The following is a 22,580-nucleotide window of genomic DNA, read 5'->3' on the forward strand; positions in this document are numbered from 1 at the left end:
AACGGACGCTAGCGCTGTTTCGCAAATTTTTCACCGATTCGCGAATTTCGTGGGAAACATCGCAAATATTTCGGCAAAGTGAAACGTCACAAATTTGCACATCACTTTTTAGGAATCCAAACCATTGTTAAGTTTAAAACTTATTCTACCTAGATATATTGAAAATGCTCATTAATTAGGACCTTGCTGGGCCCCCTAAACAGGGTCTGCTTCTTCTGTAATTATGCCCCTCCACTTGAGTAAAAAATGTTGCTAAAAGCAAACACAATTATTGTTTTCTTATTATTGTATGTCAAGCTTCCAGCCATCTATCTGTTATTGAAATACAAGTCCCGGCATCCCAACAGCTAGAGTACATAGGTTGTATATCTCTATCTCTATATGTAAATACCCCACACAAGCTTTGCTGCCCTCCCCATAGGGATAGATGGCTCTGCCCATGCAGAACTCTGGACATAGACTGTTGTGTTTATCTCCTGATGATTCCCTTTGTCTTCCATAGGTTTTTCCGGGGAACACCGACGCCACGTATGTAGTCTACCGACCGTTCCCTAAGCCTGTTCTCACTCGCTTTATTAGAATCCGACCGGTTACATGGGAAAATGGAATATCACTGAGATTTGAACTCTATGGCTGCAAAATTACAGGTAAGGTGGGGTAGAAAGAACGTCATACTCTATGTAAAACAATTGGGTGGAGTGGACAACACCTATAGAAGTCTTATGCTGCGGAGAACCATTACTTTTCTCAGTAGAGTGGCATTTAAAAATCCCCATGTGCTATAGCCCAAAGAAAGAACTCAACACTGAATCATAGTGAAACAGAGACAGTTATTAGTAGGGGGCTGCATTTACACCGCCAGGTATGGTGTGCCTCAAACTACAGGTATGGGATCCATCAGGATAGGACCTGTAAGGGTAGGACCCGTACCCTCTGGACTCCTGATGCAGCTGCAACACCCTTTAGCCCACGTGTGCATGCACATACCTTCTTATGCCGCGACAAGGGCCATAGAGGGTGGTCAGGGGACAGCAAGGGCAGGGAGGGGTCTGGGCAGGCAGGGCCTTTAAGAACTTGGGCCCACCGGGTTTTTTCCTGCCGGCCCAGTCTGGACTGGGCCGGCAGAAAGATCGGAATCATGGAAAGGCCGCCTCCCAACTCCATTTTATCCAAATAATCCAAAATTTTAAAAATTATTTCCCTTTTCTCTTTAATAATAATAAAACAGTGCTTTGTACTTGATCCCAACTGAGATATAATTAATCTTGGGATGCACCGAATCCAAGATTCGGTTAAGGATTCGGCCTTTTTCAGCAGGATTTGGATTCGGCCCGAATCCTTCTGCCTGGCCAAACCAAATCCTAATCCTAATTTGCATATGCAAATTAGGGGTGGGAGGGAAATCACGTGATTTTTTGTCACAAAACAAGGAGGTAAAAACATCTTTCCCCCTTCCCACCCCTAATTTGCATATGCAAATTACTATTCGGATTCAGTTCAGTATTCGTCCGAATCTTTCGCGAAGGATTCGGGCGTTTTCGGCCGAATCTAAAATAGTGGATTCGGTGCATCCCTAAATTAATTCTTATTGGAAGCAAAACCAGCCTATTGGGTTTATTGAATGGTAACATGATTTTCTAGTAGACGTAAGGTATGAAGATCCAAATTATCTGTAAAACCCCAGGTCTCAAGCATTCTGGATTACAGGTCCCATACCTTTACTTTCTGTCTCCTAGCCTAGATTTTCCTCTGCAATAAGAGAATAAAATATGGGTTTTCCACTTGAGAATAGCACAGATCTTCAAACTAGGGCTGCATCATTATTCTGCACATGACTTGAAGCCTATTGACGTGTCAGACACACGTGCGGGCCATTAAAGCACAGGACAATACATCCCTTCTGTTCATTAGAAGGATATTAAAGGTTATCTGTGCGAAGGGATTTAGCTTTTTGACCCAGACACCTGTACATAACAAGCATCGGCGCGGCCGTTAATTAAATGTGTGCCGCGGATTATTACTAGTTATGATGTCACAATGATTATTTTATAAGGCAGTCTATTTAAGACCTATTATGACATTGTTGGGAAATGGTGATATTTCCCATTACAGCAGGGAAGATTACCCAAGGGGAAGCTTTATGCCTCCTTTTTTCCCTTTAAGTTAATCACTTTGACACAGCCAAGCAAAATTTCTTGTAACATTTTTTGTTTTTTTTTACACTGTGTCTCTATTTTGTTTCGACGACACTTTGTTGAGGCTGCACCTTTATTATTAATTGATATGATTACATATTCATAGTGGTACATGCAACATTATTGTTTTGGTTTAACAAGCCAATTTAGCAGCAGTCGCGTCGCTTTTGCTGATATTCCGGAGGCCCCAGTGTGTGCAATTAAGAGCTGATTGCACCTGACTCCTACCATCCTATGTCCCCAGGTATCAATTTAATGTGAAATCAACACCTGAGCACAGCTGTATATCTTAATTTAGTACCTCGCCGCGCCTCAAAAATAAGAAAATGTTTAGCTTTTTTTTTTTACTTCGGTCAAAGCAAAACATAATGGCACCTTTAATAACGGGTCACAGAGCAGCTCCCAGAACAAAAAAGCTCATTAATATTAGATTTAGATTTTTTTTAATAGATAGAAATTCCTTGGTTTCTTAGGGCTCTTACTGACGAGCGGTTGAAGCTGCGCTCCCCTGCGTTCCGTTTTTCTGCGTTCAGCCGCAGGGGAGCGCAGGAATAGACACATTAAATTCTTTTCAATGGGGCTGTCAGGCCCGGATTTGCGGCAAGGCCGCATAGGCCCGGGCCTAGGGCGGCAAAAAAATAGGGGCGGCATGCCGCCCAGCCGCATTATGGGGACGCGTGCGGCGCGCTGGGAAGGGGAGGTGAGGTGGGCGCTAGGACCGCGCGGCCGCCTGGTCGGACCGCACGGCCTAGGGGCGCGCCTCATTGAAATCTGGCGCTGGGGGCTGTACACAGGCGCGTGTAGGCACTGAACGCAGGAAAAATGCAGCATGTTGCGTCTCAACCTGCGTTCGGCGCCTACACACGCCTGTGTGAGTACAGCCCCATTGAAAAGAACTTAATGCGTCTATTCCTGCGCTCCCCTGTGGCTGAACGCAGAAAAACGGAACGCAGGGGAGCGCTGCTTAAACCGCTCGTCAGTAAGAGCCCTTACAGGGAGAATACCTTTAGATAATTTACTAGGATTTGATTGGATCATTTTAACATAAGGGGCTTTCTTCAAATGAATATGGATTGTTGATGTCAGATACTTGAAGAACAACCTGCAGCCTCCCAAATAGATATGGGGATATAAGGTCAACACCAGGAGAACGGGTGGTTCACCTTTAAGTTAACATTTAGTATGTTATAGAATGGCCAATTCTAAGCAACTTTTCAATTGGTCCTCATTATTTATTTTTTATAGTTTTTTAATTTTTTGCCTTTTCCTTCTGACTCTTTCCAGCTTTCAAATGGGGGTTACTGACCCCTATCAACACATTTACTGTGCTACTTTTTATGACTCATCTTTTTACTTCTATTTGCATTCCCATCTCTTGTTCAAATCAGTGCATGGTTGCTAGGGTCATTTGGACTCTAGCAACAAGATTGCTGAAAATGAGAAACCGGAAAGCGAAATAACTCAAAAACCACATATAATAAAAAATGAAAACCAATTCCAAATTGTCTCAGAATTGTCTACATCATACTAAAAGTTAACTCAAAGGTGAACAACCCCTTTAATCACCCTCTTTAAAAGGATTTAGTAACCTCAAATATTCCTGCAGAATTGTGGGTAGTACAGGGTATGAGCTATACTGGTATAGATTTGTGGTATCACCCTCTAAAGGCAGTAAGTAAATTTAGAGATTTGACCCTGATTGGAGAGAGCCATTACAGCCGTATTTGTCTAGCCACGCCTACATTACATCAAACCACACCTCCATAGGATGCTCAGCCATTCCCCATTCTAGACTGTTGTTAGAGCAGTGAGTCCCAAAGTATAGGGCCAGTCCCCTGCAAGTCCAGAACAGTGACTGGGGCACTAAGGGCATTTAGGTTGTTAAGGTTGGCAGAGATTGCCTATTTGCTCTCATTTATACTACAGGTATGGAATCCGTTATCCGGAAACCCATTATCCAGAAAGCTCTGAATTACAGAAAGGACATCTCCCACAGACTACAATTATCCAAATAATCCAAACTTTTAAAAACAATTTATTTTTTCTCTGTAATAATAATAAAACAGTAGCTTGTACTTGATCCCAACCAAGATATAATTAATCCTTATTGGAAGCAAAACCAGCCTATTTGGGTTTATTTAATGATTACATGATTTTCTAGCAGACTTAAGGTATGAAGATCTAAATTACAGAAAGACCCTTTATAGAGAAAACCCCAGGTCCTGAGCATTCTGAATAACAGGTCCCATACCTGTAGTGAAACCCCAATTTCATAGGTCTGTTAAACTCCTATACATTCTTGAAACGTCTGCTGATTAAACCGTATTTCATTTACCTTCTTATAAGATAAGGCCAGTAATATGTAAGCCCACCCCTTCAAAAGTGAAAGAATTGATGGTGCACAATATAACCCATCCCAGTTTCTCTTTTGAAGGAATACAAATTAAATTTATGAAAAGGGTGTATTTTTCCTGTAACAAGAGTTTTCATGCAGTGGTAGCTCAGCTGATTTAAACTCATTCACCGCGTTCCCGAGGGAGCTTTCCTCTAATCACCAGCCCTTTGAATCCACAGAGCATTCGTGACATCTAGAGCTGAGATTCATTAAAGAAAGAATCGACCATAGAAGCTTTGACCTTTACTATATATATATATATATATATATATATATATATATATATATATATATATATATATATATATACACACTCCTTATCCCCCCCCCAACCACGTGAATTGGGCCAAAATGGCTACCTTGGCCTCCTTACGCAGAAAAAGATCTTTATATTTGCTGATGTCACTTATCTCATTGGCAAAGGTAATTGGCATTATCCCCTGCATTTAGAATCAATTTCCTATTCATGGTCCCCATTAAAATAGCTGGTGATTTCATCTCTTAGCATGTTAAACAGGCAATTTGGCATCTAACCTTCAAGTAATATGTCAATTATGACTTCAATGAATAGACCCTTAAATGGTTGCCCCTAGAAAATGTCGAAATGTGTTTGAGATGCTATTACGGCACTGATTTCAGAGCAGAAATACTAAGCAGTAGTAGTTCAGTGGCCCAATTCGGCTAAAAATAATCTAGACCAAAGGCTGAATTTGGATGAAAGGTTTAAATGAAAAGGTTCCCCTACAGGTATGGTATCCGTTATCCGGAAAACTCAGAATTACGTGCTGGCCATCTCTCAAAGACTCCATTTTATCCAAATAATTCAGATTTTTATAAATGATTTCCATTTTCTCGGTAATAATAAAACAGTAGCTTGTACTTGATCCCAACTAAGATATAATTAATCCTTATTGGAAGCAAAATCAGCCTATTGGGTTTATTTAATGTTTACATGATTTTCTAGTTGACTTAGGGCAAAAACACACGTGGAGATTCGGGGACAAATCGCCGGCCGGGTGGCACTCAAAGTGCTTCATTTTCCAAAGTCGCCCGAAGTTTCCTGCTTGTCGAAGAAGAGGTGATTTATCGCCTGGTGACTAATCTCCCCGAATCTCCACGTGTGTCTCTGCCCTTAAGGTATGAATATACAAATGACGTAAAGATCTGTTATCCGTAAAACCTCAGGTCCCGAGCATTCTGGATAACAGTTCCCTTACCTGTACTGATAAATGGATTTTATTTATTTTATCATGAGATGAGTGGATGTACTGGACACAGAACACTATGGACTCTTTGCATTCTCTAACCAGTTCTCCAGAACACAGGGAGAATTATGGAGAGAAGGAGTGTTCTGTCCTTATGTCCTTAAAGGGGTGGATCACCTTTCAGTTAACTTTTAGTACGTTATAGAATGACCAGTTCTAAATCACTTCTCAATTGGTCTTTTTTATATATATATAGTTTTTTAGTTATTTGCCTTTTTCTTCTGGCTCTTTCAAGCTTTCAAATGGGGGTCACTGACCCCCATCTAAAAAAAACAATGCTTTGTAAGGCTACAAATGTTTTGTTATTACTCATCTTTCTGGTCAGTCCCTCTCCTATTCACATTCCAGTTTCTCTTTCAAGCCAATGCATCTTTATTAGGGTAATTTGGACTCTAGCAGCCAAATTGCTGAAATTGCAAACAGGAGAGCTAATGAATAAAAAGCAACATTTCTCCAAAACCACAAATAATAAAACATAAAAGGCAATTGCAAATTGTCTCAGGATATCACTCTATACAACATACTAAAAGTTAACTCAACACTGGCATTATTATAGCTGCAACTTTTTCTAGATAATGGCCTGGTTCTTTTAAATTTGCCTAAAACCATTAAATAATTAATGGGTCTTACTTGGTCTATTTGTGCCGGAAGTGATGCCATTTGGAGTTCAGTATGGAAGATGTGCATTGCACACAACATACTATGGCACTGGAATTGTGGGTAATCTGCACCCAAATGTTTGTACAGTGCTATGTTTTTGTAAATGAGCCCTTCTAGATAAAGCAGAACTCAGGATTCCTATCCCCAGAATCCTACCACTCATTCTTAAGACTAGTATTTAGCCAATTAGGTGGAATTTCCAGAAACGAGGGATTCCCAAGAGGTAAAAATCAGATGTTGCCTGAAAGAGCATGTTCCTCATGCATTAAACATTATCCTTCAATTACCTGTAGCTGCCGTACGTTATGTTGTTGTTTTATCGTACCATTACGTTTTATCAGTTGATATTTAAAGTGTGCTGTGATGACATTTTATCCTTCTTTCATTTCATTAGGGATTAATCTGTCTGCCTTGATTTTCGCTTGATTTTATTGAGCTGCTTCTTGGCAGCTCCAGAGCTCCATGGATATTCAGGGTTTAGCAGTCTCTCTTTCTCCTCCCTTTTAATCATTTTACCATCCTCTGAGAATTCAGCCAAAGCAAATTATTCCCCAAATTTAAGATTTAATTTTATAAAAGTCACATTGTTTGCACCAGGTCTGGAAACCCTTAGTAACAGATAGCATTTTGATCACCTGTTGAGGACAATATGATTGATTCCTATGGGTTACAAATTTTATCGATTGTATTACCCTCTCATTGTTGGTTCACTATAAAACACAGGAAGCTTCACTACTTTATTGTATAGTAGAAGTTTTGGGGAGTTGTAGTGGGAAGAAAATGGGAAGCACAGTTATAAAAGGATGGCCAGTCTACAGTCTAGTCCCGACCAAACTTTTTTGAGTTATTTTATTAATAAATAAGCTAAAATTGTGGATGGGAGTTTGGTTGAGCTTGGTTTTATCCAAATATGAGATCAATTCTAGTTTTAGTAAATAACCCCTTAAGACGCAATAACCATATACAAACATTTCAGGAATTCCCTAGGCAGATGGCTGTAGTCGTTCAGTAACATGGTCTAGAATTCATGTTACAATTACCTCTTACATCTTCCTATAATATGGAGGCTGACCTGTACCAATAAATTCACAACCATTTCTGTGTCCTGCAGATTATCCATGTTCTAGAATGCTGGGCATGGTGTCCGGACTTATATCTGACTCTCAGATAACAGCATCTAGCCAGGTGGATCGCAATTGGGTTCCTGAACTTGCTCGTCTTGTAACAAGCCGCTCGGGCTGGGCATTGCCACCTTCAAACACGCATCCCTATACCAAGGAATGGCTTCAGATTGACCTTGCAGAAGAGAAAATTGTGCGCGGGGTCATCATCCAAGGAGGAAAGCATAAGGAAAACAAAGTGTTTATGAGAAAGTTCAAAATTGGATACAGTAATAATGGGACAGAGTGGGAAATGGTCATGGATTCCAGCAGGAACAAGCCAAAGGTGAGACAGAATTAATGTTTTGGGCACAAAAGCCATCTTAGATACATATTAGTGAGCATACCCTGTATTGAAGTAGTAAGGTTTCACCGTACCTGGGATGTTTGATCCCCTATATGCAACAATATGATCAACCAGTTCAATAGACCTTACTGCCTGAATATTGATCCATTATGGACTCCCATGAGGCAAATGCCTATGTATATTATGTAGGACCTACAGACCATAAGCATCAAGGCTTCAGTATCTTCCCATTTCCCTTTAAACCCAATGCCCTCTAGTCTGTAAATGCTGGGAGTTGTTCGACAATGCCCAGATCTAAGATATTCTCTTTGGCTCTTAGCTTACCAGTTCCAAGTATAAGAACATGGAGGACTTGTTCAATTATGGGGGTGGGGATGGAGCAGTTTCTGCCCTACAAGTCTACAGGTCCATCACCAAGGGCAACAATAAAAACTGTAGAACACAAGAACGCTTTCAAGCTTCCGTGTGTTCTTGAAATATTTACAAGTAATGTTCAACACTATCTCCCTCCAAAAAAAATGTAAAATATTTTATAAATATTAAATACAAGAGAATTTTTGACATATTTTAAATATTAAGGAGCAGGAATATTTGTCTGGCATGCAGATACCAAGAGATTAAAATCAAACTGTTAATACTCAGATAAGGCTGCTCACTAAATGGGAGGTAACTGCAAAGTACTAGTTGCTTGAATATATAACAAAGAAGTTATTTGATAGCTGGGCAATTTTTGTGAAAACTGGGATAACATGCCAGCACGTCGCCCCAAAATGTGTCAGTTTTGAATGAACCCTATTCTTTCTATTTAGACCTTTGAGGGCAATATAAATTATGACACTCCTGAACTACGGACCTTTGCAGCCATTACAACTCGCTTTATTCGCATAATTCCTGAACGAGCATCAGTATCAGGACTGGGTCTGCGTCTGGAGCTGTTGGGCTGCGAAGTGGAAAGTAAGTATCTAGATATATATATATATATATTGCTATAAGAAACATTTTTAGTTATTTATATGAATCCATGGGAATGCTGAACTGGGAGAATCTGAAGGGCACTTGGGTGGTATATAGATGACAATACAAAATTCTTCTATATTGTTGGTAGTAGTAGGAATTCCCCTCCCTCTACCTGTAGGTTTGATACTTATTCCAGAAGGTAGCTAAAAAGCCATCAGACAACCCCCACCTACATCTTTTTTTTGGCCTCGTCAAGCATATTCTTTAGATAAATACTTCTCAGTGCTATTGATTTCAATTCATTTATAAATTAAGCTCTATATATCTAATGTATTCATTAAAGACAAAAAGGGGGTTACATTATCCCTAATGCTTTTGCATTTAGCCACTGATTATCCATCTGAAGTCCAATCTTCCTGAGTCTACAGTGTTTAATAGAAAGAATATTAATGTTCTCCACAATGTCCTTACTTTCATATCCTGTTGATGGCCCATTATGGCCATTTGCGACTTTCATTATTGCTAATGTGTATAGTTAGGGCCCTGCATTCAGCCAAGTGAATTACCGCTCTGTGTTCTATACCTAATGGGTTAATAAATCAGTGTCAGCTCCGACGTATCATTAAAATGTGCTGTGATTGGGAAGCCAGTGTCCCTAAAAGCACATTTATGTACTGCGTGCACCAACGGACGGGCGTGCATTATTTAGAAGCATGTGATAAATTACTGTGTCATGTGTTGGAGTTAGTGTGTGCTCACATGAGCAGATTTGAACATATGTGGAACAATGTTTACCGATCAATACGTATTCAATTAGTAAAATTGGAAACGCAGCATCTGACATCATCAGTGATGTCAGAAGTTACCTTATCCTTTGGGATATCATTAAGTATGATGGCAGCCTTCCCAACTGACATCTGGTCAGGGCTGTGCCAAATGTCAGGCTTCATGAAAAAACCAGTAAAAATTCACATTGGGCGTTGGAAGAGGAACACCTCCTCATGTTATCTGACCATGGGTATGGGTGGACATGTGATTGAAACTGACTCCTGGTGGCCAATAGACCAAAGATATTCTTGTTTAGTGAAATAGTTGTATCTGCAAATCTTATAGCACAAGGCTCCCCAACCTTTTTTACCTGTGAACAACATTCAGATGTAAAAAGAGTTGGGGAGCAACACAAGCATGAAAAATGTTCCTGGTTGGAGTCAAATAAAAGCTGTGATTGGCCAATTGGTAGCCCCCTATGTAGAGTGGCAGCCACTGGTTGGGGATCACTGTTCTAGCATATGTACAGATTTAGGGAGAGGAGCTCTTACTAACTTATTCAACAACCTGGGTGCAAAAAATAAATCAAAATTATTCTGACTTTTCTTGATAGATGATAGATATATAGATAGAGGATATATAGATAGATAGATGGATAGATAGATAGATAGATATAATTAGATAGATAGATAGATAGATAGATAGATAGATAGATAGATAGATAGACACCAGAAGACATAGACATCTGTAATATGAAAGAATAACAATTTAACAATTTCCCATGATCGTTGCTAGTTCCTGGTTTGTATTTGGGTCGGGTGCCTTAGAATGATATTAGATCTGAGTCCCATTATTAATTCAGGCCTTGGGGGAAGCTCTGAATGTTGCCAGTACAAAGGGAGAGAGAGGTCTTGCATTGCATTAACTTGTATGTGCCGTGCCGTGGTGTCTCTGCTGGGAATCCACCAGCTTACAGGAGATATATGGAAACTTGATTGCTTTCCAGATAAGTGCCAGGTCATTCTTTAATGAAGGAGAAGGAATGTATTGGAGCGCTTTCAAATTTTAAAGGGAAAAAAAAAGAAAAAAGAAGAACAAAGAGAAAGAGGCTGCTGGCTGCACATTTTAATTCTTGCACAGACTTTATTGCAACGACACATGTCATGCTCATCAGCTGCCTTTGTACTGGAGACTGGGAACAGAGCATTTTCACATTTACCCTGAAATCTACAATGCAAATCCAAGCTATGGAAAGGAACCAACAAAAAACAGTTGGTGTGTTGGTGCATCTATCTTACTGAGATTTTTGTCTGTAAATTTGTGTTTATATACACAGTGGGGGTGGCCATATGACTTGCCTTGACATGGATCATTCTGAAATTTTTGCAGCAAATATTATTACTGTATATACTCGAGTATAAGCCGAGTTTTTCAGCCCCCAAAATATGCTGAAAAACTCTACCTTGGCTTATACTCGGGTCAAGCGCAAAAACGGTCTAAGAATAGTCGCCGGCGTCCAAGAATAGTCGCCGGCGTCCAAGAATGGTCGCCGGCATCCAAAAACAAGATGCCGGCACCTCCAATGGGAGCAGAAACCCTCAATTTTTTGATTGAAACTTACAAGAAGCTGCTGCATTTCTCACCCTAGGCTTATACTCGAGTCAATAAGCTTTCCCAGTTTTTGGAGGTAAAATTAGGTACCTCGGCTTATACTCGAGTATATACGGTAATAATAATGCTTATTACCGATCATGCCAGATACAAACTTTAGTATCATTATGATGTTTTATTCACTTTCCAGCACCTACATCCATACCTACTACCCCTGAGGTCAACGGAGGGGACGAATGTGAGGATGACCTGGCAAATTGCCACAGTGGCACAGACGAGGGCTTTAAACTAACAGGTGAGCAACTTTGCACTGCTGGTTCCTACTGCATGAGTATCAGTTCCAGGTTACCATATGAGAAACCTATGAGAGCGTAATCAGCTGGGAATGCTTTGGGATTATCTGTCCTGTTCACATATATCCAATTAGATAGATCAGGGCAAACCATAGCTTCTGAATTAAAAAGAAAATAGGTTTCCAACATCTAAAACACTGTTAATGAAGTCCTTGGTCAAAAGCTAATCAAGAGTCAGAATCAGTACTGCATAGACAGATATCAATTTCAATAAAAATTACATTTACAAATAACTTTTGGTGGAGTTTCCCTTTAATGATGAAGGAACGCCTCCTAAAATAGGGAAATAGAGTTCCTAATCGCTTAGTGGCAGTTCGGGGAAAGCGAGAATGCACTGGAGAAGTTTAATATTGAGGGGCTTAATGTTATAAGTCCACTTCTATAATGACGGAGACAAGGGGATCTGCTCTTCCTGTTCTTTAAAGCCAGCTGACAGATTATTTCCAGCGTTTCCTTTTCTAGTGTAGAGATGCAACTACGGAGAGCGTGGGTAGTATTGTCTATATTATGTCTCCGATGCCTTTTTATTTTGGCTGGTGATATATCAGATATTATTAGTAGGCTGCAGGAAAAGTATCTCTATGGTAATGATATGAAGAAACAGGAATAGCACAGAAATATAATACAACATGAAAGGTCATTAAAGTGTTCCATGTGCTCAAAAACAAATGTATGGACGTTATACGCACATCCAGTTATTTAAAGAGGCCATTGAAATTCAATGAACGATCAAGAACAGGTCCATCTGTAACTTGCTTAAGGTTGGGTGAACCTTTTCTTTAGCGTATGTATTGGTGCAAAGGTTTGTTTCTTCTCATCTTGCACCATATAGCACAGGGCATGCAATTAAACTTTATCAAGGTAGTTGACCTCTCCTATGTCACACCGGTGGATAGGTATAAATATTGTGATTGTGTTTAATGAGAAATAAGGGACGTACAAGTACGGATGTTTATTTAGCTACCTTTTATTTAGAAAGCAGCTTATTGGAAGCAGATTTTTTCGGAATTCTATTCCTCATAATTGAGCACTCTATGGCTTTAAATGCGCAAACAAAATCCGTCTGAAAATATACACAATTTAGTACCGTTTAATAGGAAACATGTAATAGTGTTAACTTAAACCATATGTTCCCTGTTCTGCATTAACTTTTCTGTGAGTACGAGAATGGATTTTCTTAAGCTGTTTCTTCTACGTTGATAGCAGCTTCATTCGAATTAACGTTTCGTACATAAAACATCAACATTTCGCCATAAAATTGTATAGTAGGCAAGAAGTTAACCGTCATGATAATATAAGCCTCAGCCAACCAGTATCCCTTCAGCATTTGTCTGAGGTACTGGGATTTGTAGTTAAAGGTCCATATTTCTCCTGGAACTCCATTCTAACATTATAGACAACCTTGCGCTCATTTTATTACTCCTTACAGCCGAAACTAAAATGTGGTTTATTTGTAACCTGATATATTCACAACCAACATATTTAAGATCCTTCGCTCTATGTAGATAACAAATTTAACACCATATGGCTGGCTTAAGCCCTTGTAATTCTTTACAGCTCTGGGTATATTACACGGGTGAACCCTTCTTAGTTAAGGTCATAATCATTAAAGTTTGTATTTGTGTCCCATAACATTGTGTTTGGATAAAGCCTCAATGACTCCATAGAGTCGCAATGGAATCTGGGAGGAGCTCCAATACAGACATTTGAAGTCAGATCACAGCGAATATATCTTAAAGGCATTCTAAACTCTTTGCCATGATATTGGCCAAGGTTCTGTGTACAAGGATATTCCTGTAGAAGACAGAATCTTGAGCTGGAACCTAGGAAGACAGGTCTGTAGGCTGAATTAGCTGAAGTCAAGGGTAAAGATTCTTAAAAATTGTAATTCTTTCAATTAGCATTGGGTTTTTTTTTGGTGTGTATTGCAGGGTGGCTGATTTTTGTTTTTTTGCAGCAGTTTTACAACTTTTTGTTTCTCTCATTCAGTTGGTGCCACTGCGCAGAGTACAGAGACACCAACAGTGGAAGCCAGCCCTGAGGAACCAGGTAAATAATAAATATATAACTTGAAATAGGTGGTTGAACCAAACAGATTCTCCTTCAATGTATTCTTTAACCATAAGAGTAGCCTGCAAGTTGCATGAATAAATAAGGATCAGCCTTGCTCTCCAATTATTGATCTAAAGCAGCTCCACGTCATCAATGAGATCAGGGTTGGATTGGCCTCGCAGAGTAGCTGATGTTCTCCTGGTGGGCCCAGGCCTTAGTGGACCATAGTCATGGACAATTCCCATCAACCCCTTTTTATTTCTTTCATACACCTCTAGGATTTAGCATTAACTGTTTATAAAGGGAGCCCAGTATGTCAGGTTCTCAGGTGGGTCCTAAAAGAGCCAATCCCAAGCTGAATGAGATAATGAGTGGTAAGGTGCTGGTTTGAGTTCTATCATACTTGGAAGTGACTACTAATATTGGAAAATAGAAGGAGCATAAAGATTGGAACAAAATGAGACACAGATGACATTAATTAGAAAGACTTTTATTTGGCAAAAACACAAATCTTCAGCCCACTGGCTTCACATTGGGGATAACATTCACTTCACATAAGTATTAACGGTCCCAATTCACACCCTCACTGGTGTTAACTGTAACACAGTTTCCTTAGTTGTCACTGGCTTTTGGTGGACCACAAATCCCAGAATCCTCTCTGGGCACACTCAAGACACACTTGTCTCCTGGGAGGGTTTTCTCTTTTCCTCTCAAGTCCTTTAGAGCTCTCTCAAACACAGGTCAGCAGGGAATCACTCTCCTTCCCAGCTACACACAGGCACCTTCCTTAACTCAAGAAGGATCCTCACATGGCCCCACACCCTCCTCCAGCTCCAGGAGATATCCAGGGGAAGAAGCCTTGAGCTGTTGCTCCACACCTCCTTTTAACTACAGCTCACCTGTAGCTTAATTAGTTAACTGCCTCTAGCTTGGCAGCTGAAAACCCTTACTGAATCAAGGAATGGAAGCCCACCCTGCTCTCTTCCATTCACTCCAGGGACCCACTATCCATCTTTTCCTAAGCCAGAATATAATTAAACAGCATTACTTGCTGCAGCCCCACAGACTTTTCCCTGGAGTTTATACTTCACCAGCCTAATGCTGGTAAAATACACACAATATTGGGCCCTTTTGACACCCATATCCTACAATATATATATATATATATATATATATATATATATATATATATATATATATATATATATATATATATATATATAGCTTCTGAGGATTAGACCTATATACAATATAATTCCAGAGCGGTGCCAATTAGCAATTATGACAAAGCACCATGTTGCCTAGGGCTGGTCAAGACTGAAATGGTTAAGAGGCACAAATCCAACCCTAAACTGAAGCTCCGTGGCACTTTCCTCCTTTCTCCTTTTCTTTCCTAAGGCATCTGTTCTTGTTAGCTGCATAAATATTTTTTTGTCCCTTTATCCGCATGTAAATTCTCCATGGTGAGAGGAGGAATGTGCCTTGTTTTTGTGAATACCAAACAGAAGACAATTTACTACGAGCCTGGCTTATAAAGCCCCCATTCAGGCGTGCGCATTAGCGGCTATAGCTTTGCTATTTGCAAACTTAATTAAACAGCATCACTCAGATGAGTGCGAAGATCAATAGTTTGTTCTGGTGGAAAAATAAAAGGGTTCTTTCTCAAGGTAACGGCCTCCATTCACGTGCTAAAGGGTTGATATTTGCTCCATCTGGATTTCTCAATTTCAGTTTTATTCCCGGGGAGTATTTCTCCTCTTTAAACATACTGGGGACTTTTTTAAGACCCTTAAAGTAATTATAGAAGTGGCATTAGAGCCAGTAAAATGAACATCAGAATTTAGCCAAGGTCACAATCACCTTTTATCCTTTGACATTCACAGCCATTAGTTTGGAATCAAACAGTACTGAAGATCAGGGTCAGACTGACCTACCAGAAGATTTCTTAGTGCGCCACAAACTAGGACAATTCCAATGACCCCCAACCCTATTTTGCCCTGTGGTATATACAGTAATTATACCATTTTATCGTATTGCTATAAGAGAAGGTGCAGAGTGTCAGGTTCTCTGGTGGCCAATATAATTCAAACATTATTGTGAATTATGTTGGGTTTATGGGTAGGGTAGAGAGTGAATTTTTCTGAGCCCCTTGTTAAACTGCAACTCCCAGCATCCCATTGATCCCACTCCTCAACCAAATGGGGGCTTCAAGGCTTTCTCCATGACCAGAACCCCTATTTTTTCAACTCCAGCTCTGTGTATCGGACCTGTCCTGTAACCAGTGAAATCCATTCAGTAAACAGCAACAAGATTAAGACATGGATTTGCCTTTGTGGCGTGTTTTTAAATAAACCAGTGTCATGAGTGATGTGGGCGGCAGCGTTACAGTTCGGGAAATATGTCATCAACTGCAACTGTTTCCATAATGTTTTCATAATGAGCCTGGGAACAAGACTTGACAACACTCAGGGTTCCTATTAGTGCTTTCGACTAAATTGCACTGATTCTCCCTCTCCTAATCTTGCCATTTGGAATTCTATATGGTTGTAAGGTTCAGAATTTAGAATGATTGTGAAACTACGTATTTATAAGGGATGCACCGAATCCAGGATTCAGTTCGGGATTCAGCCTTTATCAGCAGGATTCGGATTCAGTCAAATCCTTGTGTGCGACTGAACCAAATCCAAATTTGCTTATGTAAATTAGGCATGGGAAGTGAAATCACATGACTTTTTGTCTCAAACCAAGGAAGTAAAGCATCTTTTTCCACTTTTTTCCTTTCCCACCTCTAATTTGCATATGCAAATTAGGATTTGGTTTGGTATTCGGCTAAATTTTTCACGAAGGATTCAGGGATTCAGCCGAATCCCAAATAGTGGATTCGGTGCATCCCTAATTTTTATTATAAGTTGTAAACACTATTCTTTCTAATGAGGGGTCCTGGGGGGGGGAGTTCATAGCAACCAAACAGCAGTTAAAGTCACACCCCAAGATAAATGGCCAACCCCTTAACGAAGAAGCTGGAATCAGTGTGAAGTCCAATGTAAAGAAGAAAGATGAGATTTGGGGAGCGAATGCTTCCTTGTCTAGATGTTCTTCACCAGTAGTGCTCATCTAGTGGTGGGACTGGATCCTTAGGGAGGGAGTAGCAGGCGGGAGGCTCAGCCTGAAGGCAAGTTACAATGAGATTTGGGGAGAATGCCTATTTGCTCTCCTATATTAACCTAAATCTCCATATTGAGCATCAGCTTTGGGTTGATATTTTCCTCTCCTAGATATTCTTGGAACAATGGGAGTGACTGGTACACCGATGTCTTTTGCTATTTGTCGCCTTTTTATGATCTAAGGGGAGCTAAACAAAAGGGTGGACCAGTAAGGAGAACTTGATTAGAAAAAGTCAAACACTTAGTGCTCTAATCCCATCCTGAAGGCCAGTTAGAGTAAGATTTCAGAATTGGCTTTACTAGTCATGGATCTATAGCATGATGACATTGGAAACCATTGTGCTAAACTCTGGAACTTTCAAACAAAAAAGTTCAATAAAAAAAACAAATTATTTTTTTTAAAAAATTCAAAGCAAATGAAAATCCTCTTTAATACCACTGTGTACATCATGCCCACTGACAAAATCATTGTTATTTCAAAAGTTATTGGTCTCTGCAGACTGATATGCTTTTTCCTCCCATAAATTCCTTTAAAGGAAAAACAACAAAACTGTAGTTGCCGAAATATCTGGCAGCTTAAAGCACATTAAAGCTCAGATGTCAGTGACACCTTCCTCGCATCACCAGGGTGCCTACTAAAAGCTACAGAATAACTTGCGTGAATGAGGCCAAAGAGACATATAAACAAACATCAAGCAGAAACATGCAAACCATAGGCAGGCGCCCTGTCCCGTGCATTTCTAATATTCTTTTTGGCCGGCTGTCCCTTTGAGAGAGAGTTCTGTGTTTTAAAGTTGAAGTGAGGACTTTTGTCCATTCCCATGGGTTCATTAGCTCACTTCAAAGTCCAATATTAACAGGAGATGTGTCAATATTTACCCAACCCGGTGGTCAGTTCATTTGCCCCGGGCAGTAGCCGGGTACAGACTGATCCACGCACGTCTCTAGGGTTAAAAGTGCAAGTCTGTGGGAGGTCATTTGGAACCTCTCGCCTGTAACAAATTAATATCTCTCATCGATCCCCTTCTGCCTGATGAATGAATAATAAAAATAAATAAAGTGATCAAAGTGACGGGCAATAGCCTAATCACTGTGGCTTTCCTGCGAAGCCTCTTTGGTTTATACAGAGGTTGTTCACCTTTAAATTAACATTTACTACGATGTAAAATTTGCAATTGGTTTTCATTTTGTACTATTTGTTGTTTTTGAGTTATTTAGATTTTTATTCCACAACTCTCCATTTGGCAATTTCAGGAATCTGGTTGCTAGGGTCCAAATGACCCTAGCAACCATGCCTTGATATGAATAGGAGACTGGAATATGAACAGGAGAGGGCCTGCATTTGTAGCCTTACCAAGCATTTGTTTTTAGATAGGGTCAGTGACCCCCATTTAAAAGCTGGAAGAAGACGGCACATATTTAAAAAAAAGAAAATATGAAGGCTAATTGAAAATTTGTTCAGAATTAGTAATTGTATAAGATACTATAACTTCACTTAAAGGTGAACCACCCTTTAAGTGCGGTCTGTGTTTGGATTAATAGCCTTATCTTAGCTAGGGAGGTGATGGAATTCTTTATAAGCTCCATGAACCTTACACTGCCATTACCATAGATGTATGTGAAATCCTGATCAAGGTTGATTATCGTGATTATTATTATATAAGTCATCATTTGAAATGGTTTAGAAGCACTTAGGGTAAAGCAATACTTTATATAAAGCATTTTGAGCTTAGGGATCCCTATAAAAACCCAACCCTGGTGGTAATCTTGGTCTCCAGTCAATAAAGGTCTTCATACCACTGGTCCATGCTCAGCTTTTACTAAGCTACTAGCTGTATAAATATAAGTAAGTGCCACCATATTGTTTATTATTTAGGGTCACAATAGATGTGACTTCCACTAAATAAATAAATAAATTCCACTTGACTTGACTGGGTACCAAATGGCCTGCCAGAGTTTTAGAGGATCAGAAGCCCTTTCTTATTAACACTTTAGGCCTATGTGCCTGATCTATCATGTAGTACTAACTACGTGAGTAATTTGGGACTATCCCACGGAAATGTAGACCATTGGGAAATATGGAATTGTTCTCAAAGAATCAGCCCTGGTTGTTGGGTTCTCTGGTGGTCCCAAGGAGCCAATGATTTTCCCATTCCAGTGAACTATAGATTCCCAGAACTTCTCTGAATACAATATGTGGCAGCTGCATTAGAAGCAACTCTTCAAGGGAAAGATCTCAAGGAACGCAGAAATCCCCATGGGCCTTAATGTCCTTCCTTGTGTGTTTGACGGGAAGTAAAGCACTTACATTGGGAAAGGGTTTCCTGCCTTACGCAGTTCAGACTGCAATTGGCAGAAGGAAACGTTGCCTTTATATGTTTTTTTCTTTAAAGAATTCCTTATTCTGTCAAAGGAAAACCTAAGAATACACGAAGAACAAAGTATGCGGGAGCGGAGGAAGGAAGTCTGCTTTCTAAGGCCTTATATGTCTGTATTCTTAAAAGGAATTGTTTTTCTGGGCTAGGCGGACACTTCCTTCCTCCAGTGAAATACAAGCGAGCCAAGGATGCTGGGGACGCAAGCAGAATGCGATGGGAGTGTGTGCATCAATAGCATAAACAAGATTAGCTTTATCTAGCTCACACATCCTTCTATTCATCTTCCTATGGCTTTAGAAATAATAAATGCAATTACATTCGATAAAGCAAGGGAATAAAAAAGCACAAGTGTTTTATACAATCTTATAATGTCATCTAATGCCAGCTCCATTGCCATATACAATACTGGCGTTAGAGCCCGGAGCTGGCCTGGTGCCCTTATGTCAGCTCAGATACTTTGCTCACAGTGCCACCTAGTGGGTCTTTTCATGTAACATGCTCACGCTCTAGCAGGCAATGAGGAATCTTTTTTCAAATAGGAGATTGTGGTAAATGCAGAAATGCATCATATATAATTAAATCATCCCTGATATAATGGATGAGATTATTTGAATTGTTTTTGTGTTTTTGAATTTACAGACATGACACACAGTGACGTAGACTGCAAGTTTGGCTGGGGATCACAGAAGACCCTCTGTAACTGGGAACACGACAGCTCAGGCCTAAAGTGGGCGGTGCTCAACAGCAAAACAGGACCGGTGCAGGATCATACAGGTAAATGGGATAAGAGGCCTGCTTTCCCTAAATCTCATTTTATAATACAGCAAAGGAGCTCCATAAAAATGCCCTTCATTTTACACAGATGTTGCTGGCTATTTTGACATCAAATGGTTGCTTTATGGCATCAGCAATGTAGGGTCCTCTATCAGTGTTGCCCATGCTGCCATCTTTGCTCTTATTGGCACTGCACCTTGGCAGATAATGCATATCTGTAACAGTCAGGTGGCACCTGACCCGATTGCCCCTCCTTGGGAGACCGTGTATGCACTCCAGACATTAGACACCCCTAGATATTGAGCACAGGTTGAACACTCACAAAGGTCAGCTCTATTACGGTGGCAATTTAAGATTAGTTTTCACTGGGTCTAGTAGTAACTCATAGCAACCAATGATCAAATGGCCAGCAAATGCTGCGCTGTTGTTTTGGGTAACAACACCTGCAACAGATCAGCAACCCATGCACTGAGCCATTCCCTGGCACCCCATTAAATGGAACCCTTTTGGAAAAATGCATCCTGCTTGATAACTTCAGCTACATTCATAAGAAATAATCTACTAGAACAGATGACAGATCTCCGGCTCAGCTGGTTAGTGACAGGCCAAGCAAATGCATCTCATCTGTTAGCACAGCATCCCGGGAGCAGGACCTATCCATATGTAGTAAGCCTGAGAGACTCATTAACAAATACCAGAGCAAGCCCACCATCTCCTGTACATACCATCACTCAGAACATGCAGAAACAAACCCACAGCTTATCTGCACACGTCTGCTGCTGCCGTCGTGATTGTGGCATGGCTGGGCTCACACATCTGCCAGAGCTTATGTTCTGGGAACAGCTTCTAAGGTGCCTTTAATCTACTGGGAAAGGCATCGTCCTTGGATATTGGCCACAGTAGTCAGTGTTTGATCTGCTGATTACTGAATTGCGGCAACTGTAGCTTCCACATTTAACTGTTTGGGTCTTGTATGCTGTGGCTGCAAAACGTTCTCCATACTAAGGTCATGGACTTCTCTAGGCTGGCTTTAGTCCTTAAGGCCTATCTTTCCAGGATTTTAACACTGGAGAAGGTAGCTTTCCTATATGGGTAAATATGAAAGGGAAGAAAAGGAAGTTAATTTTGTGAAGGTGAATTACTCCTTTAATTATCATCTGAGACTTCAGTGCACAAGTATGTTTAGCTCGCAGGCTCGTAATGGTTTGTACAGAAATCAATTTCATCTCCTCACTCTCCAAAAATCTCTCGGTTTATTCAATCAGGAGACGGCAATTTCATTTACTCTGAAGCGGATGAAAAACACGAAGGCAGAGCTGCCCGACTGATGAGCCCGGTGGTCTCCTCGGCTCGATCTGCTCATTGCATGACTTTCTGGTACCACATGGAAGGATCCCACGTTGGGACCTTGAGTATCAAGCTCAAGTACGAGATGGAAGAAGACTTTGACCAGACGTTGTGGACGGTCAGCGGAAACCAAGGGGATCAGTGGAAAGAAGCTCGCGTTCTTCTGCACAAAACCATGAAACAGTATCGGGTAAGTGTGAGTTCAGTGGAGGCCAACTTACTGGGTCACACCATTATGTCAATTGGTTGGTACAAGGCATAGAAATAAACTGTATTATGGTTAGAATTAGGATTATATAAATACATGTTGATGATGAGTTTCTTTTCCGTCATTAAAAACACTACACTAAGGGGGTTATTTACTAAAACTCGATTTTTTTTCTGGTTGGGCTTTTTGGGGCAAAAACTTGGATTTCTTGTGGAAAAAAAAAACTCGAGATTTATTATACCCCGATGTTGCAAAAAGCCCGAATCCCAAAATCTGCCATCTTAAACTTGTCGAGGTCCTGTATAAGTCAATGGCAGATGTCCCTATCCCAGTTTGAAGATCTTGTGGTTTGGGCTGGGTTTAGCCAGATTATCTGAAAAATGTGAGGTTTTTGGGCCATAACCCAAAAAATCAAGCGATTCAGGAGAAAAGTCCTAAAAAAATCATATAATTTGGGTTTTCGCACGATTTTATCGAGTTTTTTCCCAGATCCGGGAGTTTGGTGGAGCTTTTTTCATTTAAAAAAAATGAGATAAAATCTGATTTTAGTAAATAACCCCCTAAGTGATTCTTTGACTCAAACCCACTTACCATTCCTTCTGCCTCTTTCATGTAGGTTATAGTGGAGGGAACTGTCGGCAAAGGTAGCGCTGGTGGGATTGCGGTGGATGACATCATTATTGCCAACAATATTTCCCCTTCACATTGCAGAGGTAAGTGATCAGTATAATAACTTTGTGCACTCGCCATCCTGCAGAGTCTGGTAGCTTTTTCCAGTACGGACGCTGTGCTGATAAACTCATTGAAACGTCTACTATTTGACAAGACAAACCATTGTTAGAAAAAGCCATATTTATTGATCTGGGTTCTCATTCAGAAAACTCTAAAATATTAAAGGATAGATATAATATTACATACAAGGGTGCCCTCTAGTGTCTGATGCCCAATTCCATTCATTCTTCAGCAGCTCAAAATACGTTGTTCGT

The 22,580-nt window shown here is 40.3% G+C and overlaps 1 protein-coding gene across 1 annotated transcript in view; it reads left to right on the top strand.

The window, feature by feature from the left end:
* Positions 1-22,580, top strand: part of LOC108718763 (neuropilin-1-like) — a 112,466-nt gene that overhangs the window by 83,130 nt on the left and 6,756 nt on the right. Inside the window, exons 9-16 of the mRNA XM_018267183.2 lie at positions 503-647; positions 7,627-7,961; positions 8,792-8,936; positions 11,509-11,613; positions 13,661-13,720; positions 19,905-20,039; positions 21,305-21,576; positions 22,211-22,307. Coding sequence (XP_018122672.1) covers positions 503-647; positions 7,627-7,961; positions 8,792-8,936; positions 11,509-11,613; positions 13,661-13,720; positions 19,905-20,039; positions 21,305-21,576; positions 22,211-22,307 — 1,294 coding nt within the window. The remainder of the gene's footprint in view (positions 1-502; positions 648-7,626; positions 7,962-8,791; positions 8,937-11,508; positions 11,614-13,660; positions 13,721-19,904; positions 20,040-21,304; positions 21,577-22,210; positions 22,308-22,580) is intronic.

This window comes from Xenopus laevis, chromosome 6L (genome assembly GCF_017654675.1).
Source record: "Xenopus laevis strain J_2021 chromosome 6L, Xenopus_laevis_v10.1, whole genome shotgun sequence".
NCBI classification, from domain to species: Eukaryota; Metazoa; Chordata; class Amphibia; order Anura; family Pipidae; genus Xenopus; species Xenopus laevis.